Source organism: Notolabrus celidotus, chromosome 15, assembly GCF_009762535.1.
Source record: "Notolabrus celidotus isolate fNotCel1 chromosome 15, fNotCel1.pri, whole genome shotgun sequence".
In the NCBI taxonomy this organism is placed as follows: domain Eukaryota; kingdom Metazoa; phylum Chordata; class Actinopteri; order Labriformes; family Labridae; genus Notolabrus; species Notolabrus celidotus.
The window spans coordinates 23,173,351-23,198,202 of NC_048286.1; the positions used below are offsets into that span (position 1 = coordinate 23,173,351).

The 24,852-nt window shown below is 39.0% G+C and overlaps 2 protein-coding genes across 4 annotated transcripts; one reads left to right on the forward strand and one right to left on the reverse strand.

Annotated features, from left to right (window-relative positions):
• Positions 1-5: 5 nt before the first annotated feature.
• znf644a (zinc finger protein 644a) lies at positions 6-14,962 on the forward strand. Of its 3 annotated transcripts, XM_034703037.1 has the most exons (7): positions 52-113; positions 269-373; positions 4,949-7,466; positions 7,654-8,250; positions 9,863-9,988; positions 12,430-12,532; positions 13,967-14,962. In XM_034703037.1, the coding sequence occupies exons 3-7, from the start codon at positions 4,952-4,954 to the stop codon at positions 14,151-14,153; spliced, it is 3,528 nt and encodes a 1,175-aa protein (XP_034558928.1). In that variant the 5' UTR covers positions 52-113; positions 269-373; positions 4,949-4,951; the 3' UTR covers positions 14,154-14,962. The 3 variants fall into 3 exon arrangements, with proteins under 3 accessions (XP_034558929.1, XP_034558928.1, XP_034558927.1); XM_034703038.1 differs by lacking the exon at positions 269-373 and having other exon boundaries at positions 6-113; XM_034703036.1 differs by lacking the exon at positions 52-113 and having other exon boundaries at positions 144-373.
• LOC117826748 lies at positions 14,963-23,365 on the reverse strand. The gene is made up of 11 exons (XM_034703039.1): positions 23,160-23,365; positions 22,663-22,769; positions 20,599-20,692; positions 19,859-20,312; positions 19,665-19,737; positions 19,007-19,073; positions 17,230-17,377; positions 16,796-16,856; positions 16,567-16,697; positions 16,387-16,476; positions 14,963-15,366 (listed from the first exon to the last, which is right to left on the reverse strand). Exons 1-11 carry the CDS (start codon positions 23,243-23,245, stop codon positions 15,346-15,348), a joined length of 1,332 nt encoding a protein of 443 aa, XP_034558930.1. The 5' UTR covers positions 23,246-23,365; the 3' UTR covers positions 14,963-15,345.
• Between the last annotated feature and the right edge of the window lie 1,487 nt (positions 23,366-24,852).

The window sequence follows — 24,852 nt, forward strand, 5'->3', positions numbered from 1 at the left end:
ACCCAAAGGAGATGGTCATTAACTCAGGTTTTTTATGCCTCCCATCTGGAATGAACCATTGCAAATCTGTCGGGGGAAGATGGCGGCGACACCAAACATAATATGACGAAATCGTAAGAGACAATGACTCGAGTAAAAGTTGAATCGTGATTGTTTTCTTACAAAGAGTCATTAGTATACCGTATTAGTGAAGCATTTTTTTCTGTTACGTTAAAGCCAATTGTATGTCCTGTTACCCTTACAAAAGAAATGATCTGTCCCACACCAGACCACCACGGAAAATGGCGACGGTAAAATAGATGGAAGACGAAAGTGAGATATTAGTCAATGCAGCGTTTAAATTGTACCCTGTCTTCGTCTGCACCGCTTGGAGGTAACGTTTACTTGTTTTCACCATTTTCTTGATGTCTGTAAAGTAAACAGCCAGGGTCGATTGTCATTAGCTGTAGTTTAGCCTGAGGAATAGGTTTTGGTTGGAACAGCCTTAATGGAATGGTCTGCAGCTCCTGCAAGCAGCATCCAACAACACAGTGTGATATAAACGCCAACTAAACCTAACGAAACACACTCGGAACCGAGTATAAATAGTCAATTCTACTCTGTTTTACCGTGTCTTAGGAAACCTATCCAAACTATTGTTGGCTGGTAGATAGCTGAACTACTAAGTTGAAAGTTTCAACTGCACACAAAATCCACAACTGCTCGTCAAAAGCAATGTACCGAGGTCCATACCTCTGCTGTTTTAATGTTTGTGTATTTAGGTTAAAAACACCTTTCATTCAGAGAGCAGCATTCACCTGGTATGACACTTTTATTGCCCTTCAAACCCAAAACCTCTCATACCGGCGACCTTGTAGTGTTATAAATGGCCTCAATTAATCTTGTGTGTCAAGTATATATAAAATGTAGCAGGTCTTTTAGTCTGTTAATGCTGATTGGGCAGGATAGCCAACACTGGTGACACTATAAGCACTTATCTGATAACTTTTAACATCAAACAAGCACATTCTACTGAACAGGAACTACCTGTTTCAAGATCTAACTAGTGGACCATGGGTAACTTTCAGTATTAGACATGTAAAAGCCTAAATAGGCTAATGTCACTGTTTCACTCTCAACATTTACTACAGCAGGTTAAAAGCTTCAAGTAATAATCACCTTAACCAGAAGGCTAAGACATCTTAACCATCACTGATTTGAATTAAGAACTAATAATCGTTACTATCCCAATCATTTATATTATCTGCTGGCTAGCTTCTTTACACGTTTTATGGTCAATACGATGTCAAAACAATATTACAAGTCCCCTCTAGGTTCTTAAATCCAATGTTGTTGTGTTGAAAGACACATCTCAATAATACGGTTTACAATCACCTAAAAAGAAAAAAAGCAGTGATTTTAAAGAATCTTGAAGCTTAAATAAAGAACCTCCGCCTGTGAGAAATGAAGCTGATGCGAACGTGTTAATAACTGCAGTTCCTCTAGTGTCTGCTTGAGGCTGTCTCCGGAAGTGCCAGAAGCCACGTACACACTCATTCAGAACGAACAATCTCTACAACACAAATAAACATATTTACAGCTTGATGCAAAAAACAATTTTGGTCTGATGTGCCAATTTCCCTAACGGCACACACTGTTTCGTGGTCAAAGTCTGTAGTTTAGGAGACATTAAGATTACGAGTTTGATTCTGCCCCTTTGTGTTATCATGCTAGGTTGACCGGACTTGCTGTCTTTAATATGTCATAACTATTAACTGAAAAGTGCTATCTACATTTTCAACAGTTAGGCCTCAGTAGCGACTTTAAAGCCTGACTTATATTTCTGCGTTGAATCGACGGCGTGGCTTATGCGTAGGTCTGCGGAAAAGTAAACAGAAAAGGTAGTGGGGCCAGAAACAGGTAACACGACTTTCCAACGACCACACTGCACTCAAGCGTTTTGGTGGAGTGTTGCTGCGAGTCACGGATACATTGAAGCAGATGTATGTAGTGCTAACGTCCGCATCAACCACTGCTGCGTAGGGTCGACGCAGAAGTATAAACCAGCCTTAAGTAATTGCACCGCAAAACCAATGACTATCTCCTCCCACTGTATTAAAGCTAAGCCAAATTACTGCCTAGGTGGGCAATGATATTTGCCGTTTCAGTGCTAAGATTAAGGGGCAACCTTTGGTCTTGAGAGCTGAAGCTGTGCTAAAAACTGTAGTTCCTTGAGTGTCCACTTCAAGCTTGCTGCAGAAACACACCCATTCAAAAAGCGCATCTTTACGATAAATAAACATGTTTACCCTGATTCAAAAAGTTATTTCAGTCAGAATAGCCAATTTCTCTGTCAGCACACACTGTACTGTAATTCTTCATAGTTCATTAGTTTTGAAGATATTCAAATTATGAGTTAGGTTGAATTAGCATTTCCAGGAAGGTAACAAAATTTTCCCAATTTCAAGATGGAGAATTCTATTTTCAAGATAATAAAGAATGGCTCAGCAATCAGTTCCTTTTCAGTAATTTTCAATTCATAAAGCATGCTAGCTACGTCATAGTATACAGAGTAATGCAGCATCAAATTTACTAGCCAAGTCTCAAAATGTCTGTACACCTCTAAATCAAAAACTGTTATACCGCTTGATTTCACAGCGAGGATGTGCTGTATGTACAGCACAATCTGTGATTACAATTTGCGGCATATTCCTGCCGAATACATGTCGTCCGCGGTTGCCATATTAGAAATGCTGATTCAATTGAACTTTGGTGGACCTAGCAAGATGCAAAGAGGCGAAGGCTGGCTTTGAGTTTCCTTGCTAACAGCTATAGGGTGCCTTACTGTCAGTCAAATCAGTTGTGCCTCTAACTATGCAAAACTCCTAATCTTAGTATCTTCTAAACTACTGACTTAGGAAAAATTCATCCCTGGAACAGTACGGAAAACTAGCATGAATTTGAATGTAGCTTTTCCTCAGGACTCCGTCTTGGCTCCTGATGGGAGGGATTGGTTGGTGTTTTTACAGGTTTACTCCAGCTGTAGATAGAGGCATTTTTTCACTCTTCTTTAAGAACACATTATTGTACATTGATTGCCATCGAGACATAAAGATCATTTTAACCAGTGTAACAAAAAGTGTATCTAACTCTGACTACCAACCATAGCTTTAAAGCAATTTTAAAAGCCATGGTAGCGATCGACACACATGGATTTTCTGTACATTTTTCACTTTAGTTATGGTGAGTGCTACATAATCTGGGAAAAAAGGAACCATAAAATCACCTTAATTTAGAAAAAAACGTCTTTTTACTTACTTCTTCAAGAGAAAAAATACAAAAACGTTGCAGGCACAATGCAGCAACTATTCAGTCAAAAGGACAACTGAAAGACACTTAAATGTACCTGCTATCAGTAACCCAATCTTTAACAGATTGGAAACATTAAGGCTCTAAACTGGCTAAATAGTGCAGAAAGTCAAATAAATAAAAGACAATATGTCTCACAAGTTTGTCTTTCGGAATATGCCATGTTTGAAACTCGTGAAACTTGCAGAGAATGAGATTCCTTCTTTAGCGAGACATTCAATGTGATAGTACACAGTCTGGTGGAGCTCTGACAGCGCTACGTCTGTGAATTATTTACGTCCCGGTAGCACGTAGCGGGACTCCAAGTGAGAGAGCAGTCGGCGGAACCCGGTGTCTTCCACCACTGAGAAAGGCTCATCTAGCCCGATTCAATTATTTTTCGGGTTATTTGCTTAGCCTTCTGACTGTCACGCTCATACAGGCGAGTGCTGCCACCGTGGGCTGTGTTAGCTGCCGTCTGACTGATACTGCTCTGGCTGTCTTCTTTTCATTCACTGCCATGAGCCTCAAAAACTCACCATACTCCGCCAAGTGTTTGCTCTTTAAATGTCTTATTAAATTCGTTGTGTTGAGGCTTTTTTAACGTGCTTCCCCTGCGAGGTATTTTTTCGTCGCATGTGTTGCAGGATGCAAACTTTACATCACTCTCACAGACTGTCTAAAAGTTCCACACGGCAGACATGTTTGTTGTGGTTTGCCGCTGCGCACCTGCGCAGTGTGAAGAAAAGGGAGGGGGCACATTACACACAGGTCCTCTTCAGGCTGCAGGCTGCCAAGTATGAGCTACAGGTGATGTTTTTTTGTGATCGGCAATGAAAGGCATTGATCGGCATACGCCGATCACATACTTTTTCACAGAAATCGGCCGATAATGATCGGTGGCCGATCGATCGGAGCATCCCTACTTTAGATTATCATTAAGAACTTATCTGGTGAGGATGTTTTGACATTTTAATAAATAAGTAAACTAGGATGCATTACCGAGAACTCCTGTGTTTCAATGCCTGTTGTAAACTTGACATCAACTGACACGTTCAGCTGAAGGTCTCCAGTTAAAAGGGTCACTCTTGATACTGTAACACTTCGAACTAACAGAGATGAATTCACGGTAGGCTTAGAGAGGTCAACAGTTACTCTCCAATCAGAAACACTCAGCGCTGCAGGCCTTGCCCCCTTTAGTTCCTGGATCTTTGCAAAAGTACGATCCCCAAAGCAGGGGCATTGCATCAGATCTGAGTTGTCTGCAGCTCGAACCTAGGACCAACAGGCAGTTTTATCAATTTGTCATAATGGCAAAATGGTAATTTGTGCAGAATGCCATTAAGTGATTTCAACACTAATATAGTTCATGACCAAAAAGGTTCCTATAGCATCCTGCATCCCAGCTTGATCAGGCATCAATGCTTTACCTGTAACTCATCAACAGGCCAAAAAGAGGAAAACGGCAATCCTACCCAGATCAGTTATCTTGTTTTATGCAGGAGCAGACAAGCCTCTACCAAATGTGAAAAGGCTGTCATTTAACCTTTGGGATGATGCATTGTAAGCTTTGGATTTTGTTGAGAAGAAAATCTGAGAAGGCTGTACTTTTCTGTTTCAGGTCATGGCAGCTGAAATGTCATGTCTGGCAGATGTTGATGAAGATGACAAAGATGCAGAACCTGAGATCAATGCCTTCACACTCCTCCAGGAGCCTGTGAGAATGCCACAAGAATCTGCCTCTTGCACTGATTCTTTCAACAAGCCTTCTTCAAAACAGAACAGTGTCCTAGATGCTCTGTCAAACACAGATATGCTGTCTTCAGTTGGCCTGGGAAATGGACCATCCTCGCACCAGGCTACACAAGCCCATGATCTCAACAGTCTCTCCACAGACAAAGAAGAGTCAAAAAGCATCACTCCACTAAAAAATGTGCAGGAAATTGACACCGCAGGAATTTGGGGTTTTGACGAAGACTCACCTGATAACTCGTTGGATAATTTTAGTGGTGCCAGTAACCTTCATTGGGACCCTCACAAAGAGTTTATGCAGTTTCTATGGGAGAGCCATGGTGACTCCCCTGGTGAGGAGCCTAAAGATGAGGTACCTTCTGCCAATAATCGAAGGAGAAGGAAACGGAAAATGGATATGGTTGTCATGGTGGATCCTTCAGAGGACCTTTATCCTGATCTGAGCCCCAAGTCATCTGAAGAGTTATCTGATGCCGAAGGCCTTGAAGACTCTAGCAAAAGCCAAGGGTCTAGGAAGTTTTCCCAGTCACCAACTGAAAAAGTGTCCAAGTACCCCAATGGATCCGTGAAGGCCATCAAGGACATTCTTTACAATGGACCTGCAAGAAATTCACATGAGAACAGTATAAATTGTGGACTTTCACCACTGAAAAGAAGGCTGACAATGAATTCTCATTCAGAGGAGAAGCCTAAATGTTACCCTTGCTCAAAATGTAAGCTCATTTTCCAGAAAGAACATCATTTGCGTCGTCATATGAAGACCCACGTTGACCATCCTAACATCTCGCCAAAGCCCTTTATATGCCGCGAATGTGGACAGGCCTTCAGACAAAGTGTTTCACTGATTGCGCACATGTCTGTCCACCAGGAAAAGAGAGAACAACTCACCAAAGAGATCAAAGGCATGAATGATAAAAAGAAACAAGAGGGAAAAAAGCTTTTCTGCCCTCAGTGCCCATTTGTTACAAACTGCCCAAATACGTTTGTTCAACATGCAAAAACCCATGAGAAGGACAAAAGGAAGTTTAGATGTGACAAATGTAGCTTCAGGTCTCTGGATGAAAATGATCTAAGGAGGCATACCATTTTGCAGCACACCGTGATCACAGTTGGGAAGCGGGTCGAGAATGAGGACCCTGGATCTTTTGCTTGTAACAGTTGTTCTTATCGAGCTTTTAGCAAAAGTGTTTTTAAAAATCACCTTTTGCGACGCCATCAACAAACTTACGAGGAATACGAAGCTTTGCAGTGTATTGAAAGAAAAACATCCCCATTCAAGGAGAAGCATGGGCCTACTTGTGAAACACCTGTTGGAGATGCAGAGTTTACATCCAAAATCTTGATAAAAGATCACATCTCTTCTAAAAGAGCTTCCTCACCGTGTGAGTCCAGTAACATTTCAGACTTGTTCAAACATACTAAGATTAGGAGAGGTCTCAAGCCCCAACTAACAGAATCAAAGCTTGACAAGTCTATTAATGTTCTCCTGTCTCGACAAAGACATGGAAAGAAGACCGCAGAACTGAAGAAGGAAAGCAATAATTGCAGCACATCTGTCCAGAATTCAAAAAGTGACAAAGACGGCTCAGATCAGTTGCCACAAACATTAGCTGTCAAGGTTGAAGATTCAGGTTTATCTCCAGTTTGCGATAGGGTGCTATGGAATGAAGGCAAGAGTGATCTTAACTGCATTAGTGCACCCAAGATGTATGAAGATCAGTCAACAGTCAAAAAGTCCCCGTCTAAACGAAAGATGTCCACCCCATATCGCAATACCTCTGATCAAGACTCATGCTTCATCTTACCAAAACCAAGCCCCAAGAAAATAAACCAGGATGAAGAGTCGGACTATGACGAAAATGATGTTTTTACGTTCAAGGAGGCAGATTTCAACACCAACCGTTTTGACAAGGACATCAAGAAAGAAAAACCCAACATCATTTACACGTATAGCAGAAGAATGTCCATGAGGGGTGCTCTGCAAGCCTCTAAAAGGCTGTTTGAAAAGATAAAGACCGAGGAGCAAGACCCAGACCAAGACGAAGATGAAGACGAAGACCATGAACAAGACCAAGATAACCCCGAAATCAAAGAAGAATGCATGGAAACCGAAGTATTTCAAGAAAACTTTGAGACCCATCAAATACCGCTGAGTGAATCCTTCTCAGACGATATGTCAGACTCAGAATCCGACCGTAAGAACTGTCCATATTGTCCCGCTATCTTTGAGTCAGGTGTTGGGTTGTCCAATCATGTCAGAGGGCATCTTCATAGGGCTGGACTAAGCTACAACGCACGCCATGAAGTGCCTCCTGAGCAGGTAGCCTCTCATGATAGAAGACCACGAATTCGACGGAGGATGTCTGCATTCCGCAGATTGAGAAAAGGTACTAAGCACTACTTGCTACTGCTCTATAGTGAAGTTAAACTCTGCTTTATACCAACTTTCATTTTAGTGGCTACCACGCATTTAACTTACCCAGTCATTGCTTCAGCATACCTTGATGTTACAGGGCTTAATTATTTTAATTGTACTGTACAGTGTTAATGGTTTTTAATTTTTCTGTTTTACAGCGTTACAGATGGAGTCAGAGTCTGAAGCTGTGAAGAGCATTCACTCCTGCCCATTATGTGGGGACTCATTTGATAACAGGACTGGACAGTCCAACCACATACGGGGCCACCTCAAAAAGCTTGGTAAAACTTTTTCCAAAAAGAGCAAATCTCCATTATTTTTACTCCGGGAGCTGATGCGTGACAAGAAGGAGTTCCAGCGAGCACTCCAAATTTTAGGAAAGAGACGAAACCATTTCCAATATGGTGTTTCACCAAAGCTGTCCGGTGTAGATTGTTTCAGGTCACACCCCATTGGAATCCCAAAAAGGAATTCTATTTCAAGTGTTTGCACTGAAACCGGACCACGGATTTTCCCCACGTTTTCTTTAGCAGAAATGGAATCTGATAAAAGGCAACTAGAGACTAAGCTGGATGTAAAAAATTCACTCTCTGGCACAACTGCCTTAATAGGAATTCTGAAGAAGAGGAAGTGTCAGGAAGATGCCAGACCAAAGGGGTCCTTTCAGATGTCAAGAAACCCATTAGCAGTTCCTTCAAATGGTGAGCTCTGTCCAGGATCAAGAGTTGCATCTTCACTGCCACGGTCAACATCAGGTAAGTCACTGCTTCATCATTGTAACCAGATACGTTAGAGTAAAAGCAGAAGTAGAAGTCTCCTTAAAATGTTTGAATTGTAGTGAAGTTAAAAAAAATGTGTTGCCAAAAGGTTTGTCAAGAATCAACCCAAATATTTGTGGAAAAGGATCCTCTACAATGATCAAAAATGTATGTAATTAAGTAAATGTAACCTGATACTTCTTGACAATAACTTGAATCCAGACAAAGCAATCGGTAATGGATTACGTAAAGTGAGCAGGTGGTTATGCAAATTAGAATCCCAACAGAATGAGACAAGACCTGTCTGCTTTGTATCATGGTCTTGCTCACCCTGTCTAGATTGTCCTTGTCCACTACACAGTTCCAGCCCTACTCGACTCGACTCGGTTTGGGTACCTTTTCCACCAGCCTGAGTACCGACTCACGGTGGGCGGGGTCGTCATAACACAGCCGCGCGAAACTGCGTTCACGTCATTTTGAACGCGACACAAACACAACAATCACAAACAATGGAGGACATGGAGGCAATGGTGTACTTGCAATGGTGCACTTGGTGTGCCACTTGACCCAAAAAAGTCTGGACCTCGTCAACAGACCACGGAGAAACTTTGCATGCAGACATTGTACAGTACTGATGTCGTTTTTTTTTAAATGGCAGGTTTTATTCCTGTGTTAAGCGTCGCGCTCATGATTCTTTGGTGACGACATTCTCTGACCAATCAGTGGCCGGGAGTCCGTCGACGTCACCTTTTAGTATTGGCTCAGCTCGCTTGGAACCAGAGCAGAGCAGGTACGAAAAATTGGTATCTGACACGAGGTACCGCGCCCGTGGAAACACAACACAAACCGAGTAGAGTCGAGTCAAGTTGAGTAGAGTAGGGCTAAGACGGGCCGTGGAAAAGGGCCATTAGTAACCCCTCCATGCAGGACAAATTGAAATTAAACTGAAAATTCACGGTCAAGTTAAAAGATTTGCCTGCTTATATGTTATATCTCACATTCAACTGAAGGTAAATTTAAACAAGGTAAACTGGACTTCAGCAGGGATGATTATGTTGACATTACTGTCCTGATCCCGCTTTCTTTCTTCTCGCAGCTTTGCCGGTGACACAACGTTAAACATAAATGTCATCTTTAATCAGCCAATATGGGCTCACCAATATGTTTTTATCATGTTCCAGCCTTTTGCACTGACCAGTGTAAAAGGATGAAGGTTTTTGAACTAAGCAAAGCTGCTGTTTTTAAGGAGATATGAGACATTGATGATCAGATTTTATGTATTAAACAAGTAAGATGTCATCTGCATTAAGTTATAGATTGGCATTTTGAAAGTATGTTAAGATCTGAGGTTGCACTTCTGAAGTGCTGCAATTTTTTATCATATTTGAATTGTATTTATTGTTATCAGTCAATACTTAGTATACCAATCATGCCTTGAAATGGTGCATGCTCATACTCCTCTTGGACAGAAATGTACGATACAAACACAAGTACTGAAATTATTTTTTTAGTTCAAATGATTTCTGTGATTTTAATTTTGAAAGATGAAAGGTTTAGCTGTGCTATTATAAACCTCTTTTACATATTTGTGTTTCTATCATTTTTACAGAGAAAGGTGAATTCAACAGGAAGGTGTGTGTCCATTGCAATGCATCTTTCCATAGCGGCGTTAGCTTGTCAAATCACCTCCGGGCATATGCAAAACGAAAAAGGACTGCCTTAGAGGAAGGAACAAGTAAGTGCCATCACTTCGAGCTTAATGTAGACACAAAGAAATAATGAGTTCACAGTGCCTACAGAAGAATTCTAGGGCACCGTTTCAAGTTAACAATTAGCATTTCTTAGTAAAATCACATTTATTTAGGGATGTATCCTCACATAACAGATACAAATCAGATATCTTAATTTGTGAGGTGAAAATTAATATTTATACTCTTTATTTAACAACAGAGGGCACCACCTGTCTTTGGCTTCCTTTGTGCAATGTCTTTACACCTCTTCCACCTGTAGATATCTAGACATAAAAACAGGGCATCAGCTGCCAGGAAATAAAAAATACTTTTATTGTTTAACGTAGGTTAAGCTGATTTATTACCTTTTACTCTTGTAACTACACAAACTAGTGGAAGTTACTTTCAAAACAAAAGCACATTTGTTAATTTGTCAACACAGGAATCAAAGGGATGGACAAAACAAAGACATCACACACAAAAAAATCATCACTTCTTTAAAGCTTGAAAATAAACTGGATTACTTAGCCCTATAGAAATATTGTGAAATCAAGTGCAGTGTATCATGACATCCCAGGTTAATTTGTGATACAGTTTGAATCAACTACTGGATGTTTGACACCAACAATCTAAACCAGCTGTCTCCTGTCTTGAACAAATAAAGGTAACGTTATTTGTAAGGTTAGGAAAACCAATGAAGCTTCTGCTGCTCAAGGCTTTGTACTGGCGTCTCAGTAAATTTTAATATTTTGGAAAAGTTCAATATTTTCTGTCAGTTATTTAAGAAAGTGAAAATGCTATATATTTTAGTCCCATTACATGTAAACTATAATCTTTGAAACATTTCCTGTTTTAATTTGGATCATTGTGACCTGAAGGTCAAAATGTAAAACAAACTCTGCATTACATTTCATTGCTCAAATTTAAATTGCGAGTAAATTGTTATTAAAACAGAACAAATAGTGTATCTCTTAATCTAGTCCAGTACACACAACCACAATGATGGAGTAGACTGTTGACTTGAGACTAGTCTAGAGCAGGGATTCCCAAACTTTTCAGCCCGTGACCCCCAAAGTATTGGTGCCAAAGACTCGCGACCCTCACTGTCCCTCAAAGTGATTTAATGTGGCTCCATTTAGCTGGTCTGCAGAAAATTAGCCTACCTATATGAGCATGTGTCTGTGTTTCCTGTGCCGTTATGAATTAACCTGCTGCTACTGATGCTTTTGATGATTAACTGTTCACTAACCCTAAACTTAGGAGTCATCTGACAAAAAGAAAGGCAGAAAACTGATTACATTTTCTATTTTCAGGGTTTTATTTCAAGTTGAGCTACTATTTTTGTCAAAATGTTTTACCATAATGGGTAAAATGTTCCATTTTTAGATAATTAAAAATATATATACATATACATTCCGTAAGACATCTCACAATCCCCCATTTGCTCCTTGCGACCGCCAAGGGGTTCCCGACCCACACTTTGGGAACCCCTGGTCTAGAGGACGATCATACCAACCCTCCACAAGGAGGGTAAGCCACAGAAGGTCATTGCTGACTTGTGAGATTTTGAGACGGCTCCTGAATTTTTGACTTGGAAAAATGTAGAAATTATGCAGACATACCCAAGAGGCTGCCTACCTAAATTGAAAATGTGTTGTAAGAATATTTAACATTATGTAAAGCATCAGCCAATTCCAGTGCTAATCATTGTCTGCTCAGCTGTGAAGCTCCAAATGTGCTGCAGACAGTGCTGAGAGTATTGGAAAGAGAGGGAGGGGGGGTACTCTGTTGGATAAGTATGTGATGTAACCATTTTTGACACATTTCAAGAACGTATTTCTTGAATTATATGTTCTGCAAAAAGAAAGTTTTCAAAATGGCGAATGCGTAAACAGCTCAACAGAGGTTCCTTTTAATCTGACGGTATAGATTGAAAAGAGCCAGGTTAGTAACATGAAAACTAGCAGTTTTTGGTTCGTTCTTTTTTATGAAGACAAAACCCATAAGAGGGGCAGAGGTCCTAATAAGAGTAGAAATTAGTGTAGAATTGGCTATTAATGTCCTCAAGATAAGGAGCGAGGAGGCTGTCAGCAAGCGAGAGCATCTGTGGGAGGAACTGCCTTTTTATGTGGAAGTTTTCTTTTTCCTGAAGGCTCAATTTTTATGTTTGGCCTTGATTCTTTGTTGCACTAGATTGAACGAAAAAGATAAGACCATGGACATCCCTTGCACAAGGCCAAACCATGAGTCTGAATAAAGAGAGAGATAAGGAATTCAAGACATCTCAACTGACTGATTTACTGATTAACACCATGTTGTTTGAAATGTATCATTTTTCTACACATCTAGAATTCCAAATTATAATCTTTGACTTTCGCTCATGTAAATTAAGACTGTGCCGCTATACCAGAGAAACGGCTTAAAGTGGGTATTGTCTGTCTTTCAGCATTTGACTGTAAAATAAGGAGACAACGCTCAAGGCCTGGTCCAAAGAAGAAGACACTGCCCTTACCACAAACTCCAGAGGAAATGTACAGACTCACCTGCAGGTAATGCTATAATGTCTTTAATAATATAATCTATTTGTGAAAAAAACTAAAAAACCTTGTTTAAGTTATGCAATCCGCTATGATCCAACAAAGTCTTAACTTCTGAAAGTTTGATGATTGTTTGTTAGAATAATTAAACCCAAAGAAGAGTGTCTAGGTGAAATTCAGGATTTGGTTTAAAACATGTTTAAACCCGTCTTTTGGCAGCACACTGATGACACAATACTGAATCATAACCACGCTAACTGCTGTCCCGCGACAACTTTGTCTGCCCTCAAACAAGAATAAGACTCTGCAAGCCATGCTAGCTGCTCCGTATGGGTGAAATGAAAAGAAGTGGCCGAGCTAAATGATAACCTCAGCATACAGACGTGCTCACACCAACACGCCTTTGATTATCAAGTTTGGTGTTCACTGTACGAGTAAAGCATGATGGCAGGAGAGTGTTTGCTGATTAGCACCAAACAAAGTACAGCTGAGGCTAACTGATATGTAATGAGCTTTGCTTGGATTGTATCATTAAAGTAAAAGTTAATAAGATAAAGTGTTAAGGGATCACCAACGTTTTACTGTTCATCCTGGTTGGTGCCTGATTTAATTCAGAACATTTTAAAGCAGTTTTTTTATATAACTGTGAAGACATTTCGCTAAAACCACAAACATGTGAACCTCATGTTTTCCAGCTGAGGACTAGAAAGTGCCTAGTTGTTCAAAAGGGTTTAATCTGCACACGAATGATCCATCCTTTTTTTTCTATTCAGAACCAAGTTACCTTTTTTAAATTTTTATTCATAAAGTTGTATTTTTTGGGGCTTTTTCGCCTTTATTCAATAGGACAGCTGAAGAGAGACAGGAAATATGGGGAGTATAGAGCGGGGGAAGACATGCAGGAAATGGTTGCGGACGGGAATCGAACCGAAGACCCCTTCGACGAAGACTGTAGCCTCTGTATGTGGGGCGCTTAGACCGCTAGGCCACCAGCGCCCCTCAAGTTAACTTTTTTGACGTTGCTCCAGTTTTTCAATTCAAGTCTGAATGGGTCATCCATATAGAGATGCAGAATTTCCAAGATTTCCATATCCGGATTAGTGAATGGAACATACATTACATTTGTTGTCCACAGGGGACCTGAATCCAGCGCTATGCTTGGGTCAGGATATTCCAGATTTTTGGATCAGAGCTAACCTAGTTTGGAATTCATAAACTGTTTTTTACAACCTTTTTTTCAGAATTTCAATCCGATAGCTTAAATCCAATCTGATTACTCAAAACAACTGGGCCTCAGAGATCACCGTAGTCATCTGGGTGCAGTCTCTGAGGACAAATATGGCACAAATCAACAGACTGACTGGACCATCTCTAAGCTTGTTGGTTAACATGACTCAAAACCACCAACTCGTCTCATTATCATCAATCTTGGTCTTCTGTTTCCAGGTTCTGTGACCTCGTCTTCCAGGGCCCCCTTTCTGTCCAGGAGGACTGGATCAAACATTTACAGAGACACATAATGAACACTAGTGTCCCTCACACGGGGCTTGGCATGGTAGAGGTCACCTCGCTGTCCAAAACCCTTAAGACTGACCAAGACAGCTCTCTGACGGCCACAAACGCTGCCTCATGAAGCCAGTGGGGACCTTTTTAGATTTCACTAGACTGTATGTGTATGTACATTGGATGTTGTTTCACTTCCTTTTTTTTTAAGTCAATGAAATACTGGCCAAAAGTACAATATTGCTCAATGAAAGAGATAATGTTGGAAATTTAGAGAGATGGTAAAGTTAATTATTTTGGATATTGTTACCTTTTTCTGTTTGTACATGGTTTCCAAATGGACGGACTGTTTTCTCTTGTTTTATGCAGTAATGTAGTGTGGAATCCATTTCTAATGAAGACAACTTTTACCTCAGATTTCTCATGGTTTGAGTCAGTTTTTGTCAAAATTTGGGAGCACTATTCTCCTGTATCATGTTTTCACATTAACAAGCTACATAAAGTCATTTTTCTTTTGTACTGCAACCAGTTCCACAGTCTTTGTTTTTTAGGCCACACAAGAATATTTCGACACAGCAGCAGCACCCGAAAGCTCACAATAAAACAGCTCCAAGAATCACAAGTCGAAAAGTGAGCTACTGAACAAGAACAAAAATGAAAAGTGTCTGCAAACTTTGTTATGCATAGAAAGTGTTTTATAGTATTTCAGTAAACGCATTGTTTCTAATTCAAAAACAGAAATTTAAACTGAAGGTGGTTCAAAAAAGACCTAACAAGCACCAGACCAGTGCTGAGGATACCCTTCATACAACATGTCACCTATATTTAATGTTTAAATATACTGTTTTGAGATAATTTAATTTTAAATGTACTATATCACATAGATACAATGCTTAAAAGATTTGTGTTGTTCTAAATAAATAAAAAAAAAACAAGGAAGCAAGTTGACTTTTTTTTTCAATCACTTTTTGCACACAAGTTACAAAAACATTGATTGACTGGTTTACATACATTACAAACTTGATCTTCTTCAAGTGACGGAAAGTGATGACAGTCTCTGGAGTATTGGAGCGAACATAAATACAAACAGAATGTGAACTGAGAAAGATTGATGCTACAAAATGCATGCTGTGTGGACAAAAACAACTTAGAAATGCTTCCATGTATTCAGACAACTCATGAATGACAGGATCAGTGTGTGTTCTCTATATACGAGAGGTGCACTGCTGTTGATGTGAAGAAGGCAATTCAAATCGGAGGATCTTCGTCTGAAGCTGAGCTGGATCTCAGTGTTGACGGGACATTGGAGGCTATTACTTCCGTCATTCGGATGTGCTTCCCCCCTGAGAGAAAATGGTAAGGTTAAGCAGTCTGAAAGCAGCCTGAACAGAGTCCACTTCAAGAGTAACATCTTGTACTTGTTAATAGTTCTGTCGGGATCTATGTGCTATTGCTTTGAGCACTGAGTTGTGCAGTACAATGGGATGGTGCTTCTACGTTCAGGGTGTTTTCTGTGTCGTTTAAATGCTCTCCCTATGGCCTGCTCAGGGTTTCTTAGGCTACTCCAGCTTCCTCTAAATACACAATGTTACTTAATCAAACACTGACAGGGCAGCAAAGATTATCTGTGGTATTGATATTGAGTATACCAGCACAACATCAAGTGATACTGCAATCAGAGATTACTTAGATGGGGCGCTGGTGGCCTAGCGGTCTAAGCGCCCCACATGCAGAGGCTACAGTCCTCGTCACAGGGGTCGCCGGTTCGACTCCCAGCCGGTCGACCATTTCCTGCATGTCTTCCCCCAATCTCTACTCCCCACATTTCCTGTCTCTTCAGCCGTCCTATACAATAAAGGCAAAAGGCTGAAAATATAACTTAAAAAAAAAAAAGGATCACTTAGATTTTAGATTTTAATTCAATAAGTTCTACAGTCATAGGTTTTGTACAGTAAAATGGAGGTTAGTAATGTTTTCAACTGTAAGAAGGGGAGCAGCCACCACACACATCCTCTATTCCAAATAATATAGTGTCCATTTTTCCCACCTTGTAATGTACATATCTTTTATTAATCTTAGCAGGAAAGTCATTTTTTCCATCTCGTGAATTTCTTTGATGATTTCAAACCAATTTTGTACAGTGGGTGGATCTGCCTGCAACCATTTGCAGGTGATTGCTTTTTTAGCAGTGATAATAAATATTTTTAAGAAACAAGCTGTTTTTATATGTATTCATCAGTCATTTCACTCCACAAACAAGGCTTATTCTGCAACTTCACTTGAACTGGACTACCTAGAAATAAAAGCAGGCTGTTGAACAAAACCTTTCATTCTTATTTGAATCATTCCCTCTCTCAAATTACCTTCAAGAAGTGTTCAAACTGAGGCTTCAGCTCATTCATCATGGTTTCTGCTTTGTCAAGGCAAACACGTCTCTGCTGCGATTCAAACTCCTTTAAGAAACCAATCGACAACCACACATTATCATCTCTAGAAGGAACAATTCTAATAGCTTATGTCAGGCTACTTGACAACAGTGTTACCTTTGTGTTATCAAGGTGTTCCTGAGAGGTTATGTGAGTCTGCACTGAGGCCGCCGATGTGGACACGAACACTTTGCAGGCGGCACAGTTGAAGAGTTCAATCTTTGTCATGTGGTCATTCTCCTGCAGAGCTGACAAAAGAAAACATTAGACCATGTTTTAGTTTTCTATGAGAGGAGTAGAAGGTACTCTAAGTTATGATAAACACTTTATCATTGAGGTTATTTACCTGGAAGGGCACAATCCTCTATGGCGCGACTACACTGATGGCTTTTATACATCATGAAGTCCTATGTAGATCAAACCATTTATCACCATTAAGACACATCAACATTTGCTCATGTTTCTATCATAGGATTATCCCTATTTCTATCACATCACAGCTTTTTTTGTAATTTTATTAGGCACTGCAGTTAGCTGTTATCCACTTCATATTATATATCACTTAACTTTAATGCTCTAATGTGGTATGCTACTTTGTAACTATTTTTGGAGCAACCTGACACTGCAGTTCCTCTTGAGGTAGTATTCAACAAAGTCTTATTGGGTTAAAGAAAGGACAATGTTTTGATGCAGTTTAAGGGAAGCCCATTACAGCATAGACTAAACCAGGAAACCACTTCCAGGAGGTTCAGTATGTAACCATGCTGTGTATCATCTTACCTGCAGGAAGGCTAATATGACATCATCGTAGTTATTGTGTTGCTGGATGTGCTCCATGGTGCCCCAGTGACCCTTGCTTTCCAGGTGATCTTCCAGCTCCTGACCATTCGCTAACTCGACATCACAAAGGTCACAGTAGATGGGGGTCCTGAAAGAAATATATGATGTCAATCAAGGTGGTAGAATATTTAAATTTACCTCTAAGACACAGTTTATGGCCCTCACAGGAGATACAGTGGTTCTTTTTTATGAAAGATATGTTTATTGACATTTTGTTAAATGCAAACAACAAAAAACCAAATCAGCACACAGTGACACACAACAATAATAATAGTACATATTATATTAAAATTTAAATGATATAGAGAAGCGTATACAAATCAATATGTATACATAAATAGCAAAATAAAGTAAATAATTAAGTAAATAGATAAATACAAAAAAATAAAAACAATAAAAAATAAATAAATTATTGGTCAGTCTGCCGCCCTCAACATCACTTTTGAGAATTGCCAAAAATGTAGTCACCTAATCAGGGATCTCAGAGAAGATCAGCTCCTGTAGATACTTAAAGAACGAGTCCCACACGATAAGACGGTTCTTGAGACCAAACCATTGTCACGAGGCAACCATTTCACTGATGTCATGCTCAGGGTGGAAAGATCATTGTGTTCCAGGTTGTTAATATAAAAAAGTAGGCAACCAGAATAATTATTAATCATCACATGACAACTTTTTTATTTATCAGCAACTCAGAAGACCACAAACTGTGGAAATCTAGATATCAGGATGGAACAACCTATCTGATGACCCTTCAGCAATTCTTAGCCAACGACCTAACTAATTCAAACATCCATCTATTATCTTTACAGCTTATCCCATTTGGGGTCACGGGAGCTGGAGCCTATCCCAATTGTCACTGTGCGAGAGGTGGGCTACAGCCTGGACAGATCGCTAGTCCATCACAGGGCCAACATGTAGAGACGAACAACCATTCATGCACACGCTCACAACTAAGGACAACTTAGAGTCACTAACCAACCAGACAAGCATGTTTTTGGACTGTGGGAGGAAGCCGTCGTACCCGGAGAGAACCCACGCAAGAACAGTGAGAACATGATAACTCAACACAGTAAGGGACCTGCTTGACCTGGGATTGAAACCAGCAGCAATGCGCAAACTACTGCACCACCTTGCAGCCCTAACTCAACCATGTCCTTGAAAAAAGTGAACACACTACATTAAGATATTATAAATCCCATATTTAATGCTAGCTAATGTCGGTTTAAAAGTTGTAGAATGTGTTGCATGCTAAATTTTGGTAATTTCCTGGTAAAACAGACAGTTAAATTATAAAGATATGCAAATGTTTCATGTTGATATGACTTGCAACTTTAAAAATAAAACATTTGCATTTAAGCATCCCACCCTGAGCACGAGTGAGCGCGTGTAATTGACCCAAAATGACTCATTCAGTTTTCAGTCAGCTCAACAGTGCACTCACATCATGAACAGTGACACTTTGTAGCAACAGAAGCTAACAGTGGTTAACATGGTTAGAAAAGCTGTCTAGAAGATAGAATGAATTATAACTTATTCAGTTGGTGCACTTGGCTTGTTATCTTGGCTGATGGTCTTCAGCAAACCAACATAAATGTGTGAATCAGCTCCGGCCTTGATTAGGGCGATTAATGTGTCATACACTAAACTGTATTCTTTAAATTTAAATTGATGTGGATTAAACATGAGGCATCTTTACACATGAGGGCTTTCTTACTTGTCCATTATGACATTTTTGCCACAGAGTCTTGTCACCTTGTTGGGAGGTGGGATTTGGTCCAGTTCTGATGATTATATAAAGACACAGTCATATGTTAGACCAGGTCCACAGAGGAAATGTACACAAAAATTACACATGGCAAAAATGATAAACGTTCCAAAAACACCTCTTGCATTGGTGATTAGAAGCTAGTTATTAATGTTTCCTGTAGTTAAAGCTGCTGTTGGTAGGAATGGTGGGTTTGGAGAAAAGGTTATAATGCCCATCGGTACTCATCGGTAAGTGAAGTAATTTGAGACTATTGCAAAATCTCTGCGTTTTCCAATGCCTTTGTATCAAGCAATGTTATTATTCCCCTCATATCTGTTATGACGGACCAATCATAGCTAAACTCCAATCCTCTGTCCTCATTGGTTAAGGGGCAGCCCCTGCTATGTCCTTCGATTGGTTATGAGTCCGGCACTATCATGACTGCACACGCGGATCTGTGTTGGGGGTTAAGAGGAAATCTGGTTGGGAGGGATAGTGTTGACATTCGAAGTCCCTCTCTTTGAACAGATGTTTACTCTGTGACTACCAACAGCAGCTTTAAATAGAAATGACTGAACATAACTGCAAGAAAAAAAGTTGTTTCTTCACTAAGATAACAATTTACCTGTTTCATTGTACCCCAAATGTTGCGGATAGTCTCGTTTTAACCGGGGAGGTGATAATCTTACAGTGGTCATCTGCAGAGAAGAACAGAGAACAACAGTGTGACTCACTGCACATACAAGGTAAGCATTGAATGCTTCCTCAAGCTGAAACACTGAAACAATCAGGCGCTGTCTTACTGTCACTTCACTTTACCTGTCTTAATGGTGACACCTCTCTCCTGTACTCTGGGACTGCCATCCTCCCCTCTCCATTGGTCCTCTGTCCTCCATAAGATGGAGGAAATAGTTGAGTGGAGGAGCTGGGAATAACCCTTTCAGGGCTGCAGACTTGGTGGTCCACAGGTCTGCTTATGGGGTCAAAGCCTGCTTGGTTAAGTAATTCAGTTTCTGGACTATAATCCCCCTGATCAGTCAGTCTATGACCTGGACTGAGACCTTGATTTTCAAAGTCAAGACTGTCAAGGGGTCGGCTCCCAGGCCTCAAGACAGATGAGTCCCAGTGGCTTTGTTCACTGCAGCTTTGATTTGGAGACAAACTTTGACTTTCCAGGTCCTGGACAGGATTGGACTGATTCTGCTCTTCGTGCTGGGGGATCTCAGGCTCAGAGTCTGATGAGGCAGGTTCAAAAGGATTATACAGCTCATCCCTGAGGGACACAGAGAAAGGAAACATTTGTGTCTGTATGATAGGTATAATACTAACCACTAAATGTTCACAAAAGCCTCAAATGAGCAAGCAAACTGATAAATCCTGAAGTCTGTTTATTAAGCCTTTAATAAGGCATTGATTCATCTCGACACTTGCACTCTGACCTCACATATAGACCTCACAAAGAGGGTTCTGAATTATGACTGAATTATAAACTGAAAACATCAATCTCTTCCAAACATTTTGTCCACTACTTTTACTTTAAACATACCAGAGTGGCTTACCTATTTGCACTGGCTGCGGTATTCTCCACAGAGGGGCCCTCTTCTGATTTATCTACAGCTTTAAATGAAGACCTCCATTTAAAATCAGTCGGTCCTATATCATGCAAAAGGCAAACAGCAAGTATGCATTACTTTTACACACTCAATGCATTCAAATAAGATGAAGATAGAACTCGGTATCAAATAGATGAATCAAGTTGTGTTTCAGATTCATTTAAACTGCAGACCATGCACTATTACTGTATCATCTCTATACCTCTAAAATTAGAGCAAAAAGAGATAAAGATTTGACATTCATAAGTTATAAATGAAATAGACACGATACAGGAAGGGATCAAATCAAATCAAGGAATAAGAAGCAACAAAAATCTGCAAATTTGGACACAGTGTTAAATGTTAATAACAACAGAAGTTGATTATTTGCAAATCATTTAAACTCTATATTTAATTTCTATCCCAATTTTTTTTCTGAACCTGTTGCTGACATCAAATATAAAGTGAGCATTTTTTTCACTTAACTGTTAATAATATGTTGAATTGATTAAAGAGTTAAAATGATTTACAAACCATCAAAATCTGTTTTAATCAACACTTTATACACTGTCTCATCCTTTTTGGAATTGGGATTGTATATTCTTTAAATATATATATTATATATTCTCAATTTTTTTTCATTTTTCATTTTAAAATATTATATTATTTTCTAATTTCTGTTTGGTTCTAAAATTGTGAAGAAAAAACAATCTCATAGTTGTTGTTTTTCTTAATTCTGTATACATGTAGCTGATTGTGATTGATGGGTCTATGATGTTACCTTCTTTAGATCAAAGACCCCTGAATTATATGTTCTTAAAATCGTATTGTGGCCCTTTGGACAAATGTATGATTTTTGCTGATGAATCAAAGTGTCAATGTTAAATCACATGCTGAGGAAGCTTGTAATCCACACACAGTTTCTGTCTATAACTCAACTCAACTCAACTTTATTCATAGAGCACCTTTCAGACATAAAAACATGCAACTCAAAGTGCTTCACAGAATAACAGAGCGCCAGAAAACAACAGCAATGTTAAAATTATAAAAAGCATGATTATAAATAAATACTAAAAAATAAAATAAACCAATACAGTAAAATTAATTTTTTAAAAAAGCAATAATGGAAAGGAAAGTTAAAAATAAGGTAGTGTTAACACGATCAGATGAATACAAGAATTAAATATATAAATAAATAATTAGATAAGATAAATAAATGTTAAAGCAATGATTAAAATAATGATGATTAAAATAAGTACTGTAAGATACATACACTAATATAAAATAATTGACAGAGCATAAACATTTTTAAGAGCAAACTCAAGACCTACCTTTTTAGTCTCGCCTTTAACAGAGTTTTATTCTTACAACAGTTTTATTTATTTATTTATCATCTACTTCAAATTTTAGTAATTTTTAATCTATTTTATTTATTTATTTATTTTAAGTATAGTATCTTATTTTCCTTTTATGGTTTAACATTTTAGTGTTTTATTATCTAAGTAGTTTACTTTATTTATTTGTTAATTTTAAGTATAGCATCTTATTTTCTTTTAATGGTTTATTATTTTAGTGTTTTATTATCTTAGAAATGTTTTTTATTGTGGTGATTTTAATTTCTTGTGTTGAGTTTTAACATCTTATTTTTTTCCTCCACTGTGTCCTCATTAGGATATCATGAGAGAGTTTCCTCAGTTCGTTCAGCAACTTATTTTTTTATTTATTTTATTTCATTTCTATTTTTATTTATTTATTTTATTTTCATTTTTTTATTATTGTGTTCTTCACTTTAGGATTGTGGGTGGGTTTTGAGATTAGGAGGGGGTATTTTTTATTTTTTTGTACAGCACTTTGCGTTACAATATCATTGTATGAAAAGCGCTTTATAAATAAAGTCTGATTGATTGATTGATTGATTGATTGATTGATTGATTGATTGATTGATTGATTGATTGATTGATTGGTTGGTTGACATTGCATTGTGTAGAGATGCTCTGTGTGTAAATGTGCTTGGATGTCCACATAACTTACCCTCAGATGTCTCCTCCTCTTGCTCTATATCAGATTGCATTCTCTTTGTGTAGTGTGACAGCTTCACTGAGATGAACTTCATAGCTTCTTTGTAGCCAAAGGGAATTCTTTGTCACAAAAAGGAAGAAACAAGGACAACAGTGGGCAACTTGATGCAACCGTTTCATCTGGTCAACACTTCTGCTCACATACTAGTGTTTAAACACTCCTGTCAGCAACATAACATCAGGCAAACTGAGGCAGCTCAGCAGATATGATACTGTTGAGCTTTAGCTACATGTCTGACTTCAGCTGCAGGACAGCTCGTTGCTACAGTGGTTCAAAGGTGCTGTGGACGGCCAGTCTCATAAGATACACCCTCAAATTACAATAATCACAAAGACAACATCAGAAGCCAACACTAAAGGTTCACTGTCTTCTGTTTTAAATGTGAAACTGTACCAAATAACGTAAATAAACATTAACATTATCTGTATGTTGACAGAGCAGAGAGGTACCTGTTCTGCTGGTTCCTCTTCCTTTGGCGTTTTGATGGCATTGTTGCTGAAGGCTGTAAAGGGACATTATTATTCTGAGGATTCATTTTAAGGTTGTTTTATCGATGCAGACAGGTTAGCATACGAGGAAGGCGAGGGAGAAGCTAACTCAATGGTCACAAATAGCTGGATAACACATACTGAGAGTCGCCGACAGGTGGCAGCATGTTGTAACATATAGTGGACATGTCTCTGTAACAGAACAACACACCTGTATACCGTAAATGTTGTAAAAAAAAAAAAAAGGCTCTTTATGATTGGATTTTCAGTTTTTCTCAGTCGCTTTGGTACATTTCTCAGATCAGAATTGAAATTCTCAAAACTACTTGTTCAGTCTTCACATCATTGTGTCACTTGTGCACATCAAAAAGCAGTTCCTAATTTCTTTTAACAAGTTGAAAATGCTTTGGTACATCCATGCAAATTATTCTGTAGAATTCTCTGCTGTTTCACACATTATCAAGTGCTTATGTCTCGTTGATCAAAATGTATTATAATGGGTCTCTGTTGAATAGTCTCACCCTCCACAACATTTAGGCATTAGTTCATCACACAAGTCTTCACATGCAAAATGGTTGAACATGTCAGAATATGTCAGTCATATGTCTGTACATTCACATTAGACTTTTTTTTTATAAATCTGTCCTGAGTTGGTAAATTGCTCCCAGGTGAATCTTGACTTTCTCTAACAAAGGGAAATGTGTGAAGCATTAGATCAACCAATGATAAACCAGTTTTCTGACATAGCTCAAAGGTGCATCTCATGAACCATCAACTGGCAAGTATACATATAGCCGGAGCACAACACAATGTTACAATGTCTGACAATGGAAGGACAAGGAATTGGACTGGGTCAACAGCCAGAGAGAAGAAGAGGAAGAAGAGGAGTGAGGCTGCGTGTTGGAGGAGTTGGGAGGCAACGAATTAAAGTACAAACAGTAAAAGCGTAAATGTGAATCTTGTCTAGTCTCTTGCAATCAATCTCCCACATACACTGAGGTGTAACTTTCAATTTATAATAACTGTCATCAAAACTTTAGCCATAGTTTACATCAGAACGTCCCTACAGAGTACACTGTTATATTGACAACATGACTAAGCAGTTTGACTGTCTTATCTGTACACAATGACACAAGGACTTGACATGCCTATGGCACTGACATGTTCATTGACACAGATATTTACTTTTGAGAGATGAACTCAGGATTTTGAGCAAGATACTGGCTTTTGCAAGTAATCCATGGTGTTTTGCTATTTGTACAAATTGTTATGAGAAATGCACTTACTGTTTTGCAAATGTCAAGGATGATTGGAGAAATGTACCAAAGCGACTGAGAAAAACTGTAATACCACATTTTGATGAGTTTTTCTTTATGTTGTTGTTGTTTTTCTCTTAAGTTTTCCAGCAAAAATAAACTACACACAAATCAAGTAAGTTCAACCTTCAAGAGGGAGTCAAAATCTCCCCTTGTACACTATTTTAATGTTTATAGACTGCTAACATACTAGTGATTAAGGTGTAGGAACTCTACTTTTTCCACCCAGTGTTCCCCTACAGGACAGTCAGGTGTTGATTACATGAGAAGATCTTAAATTGTATGTGTTCTGTTTGATTAATCTTTCAAGAACAAAAAAAACACAGCAGCTGGTTAGT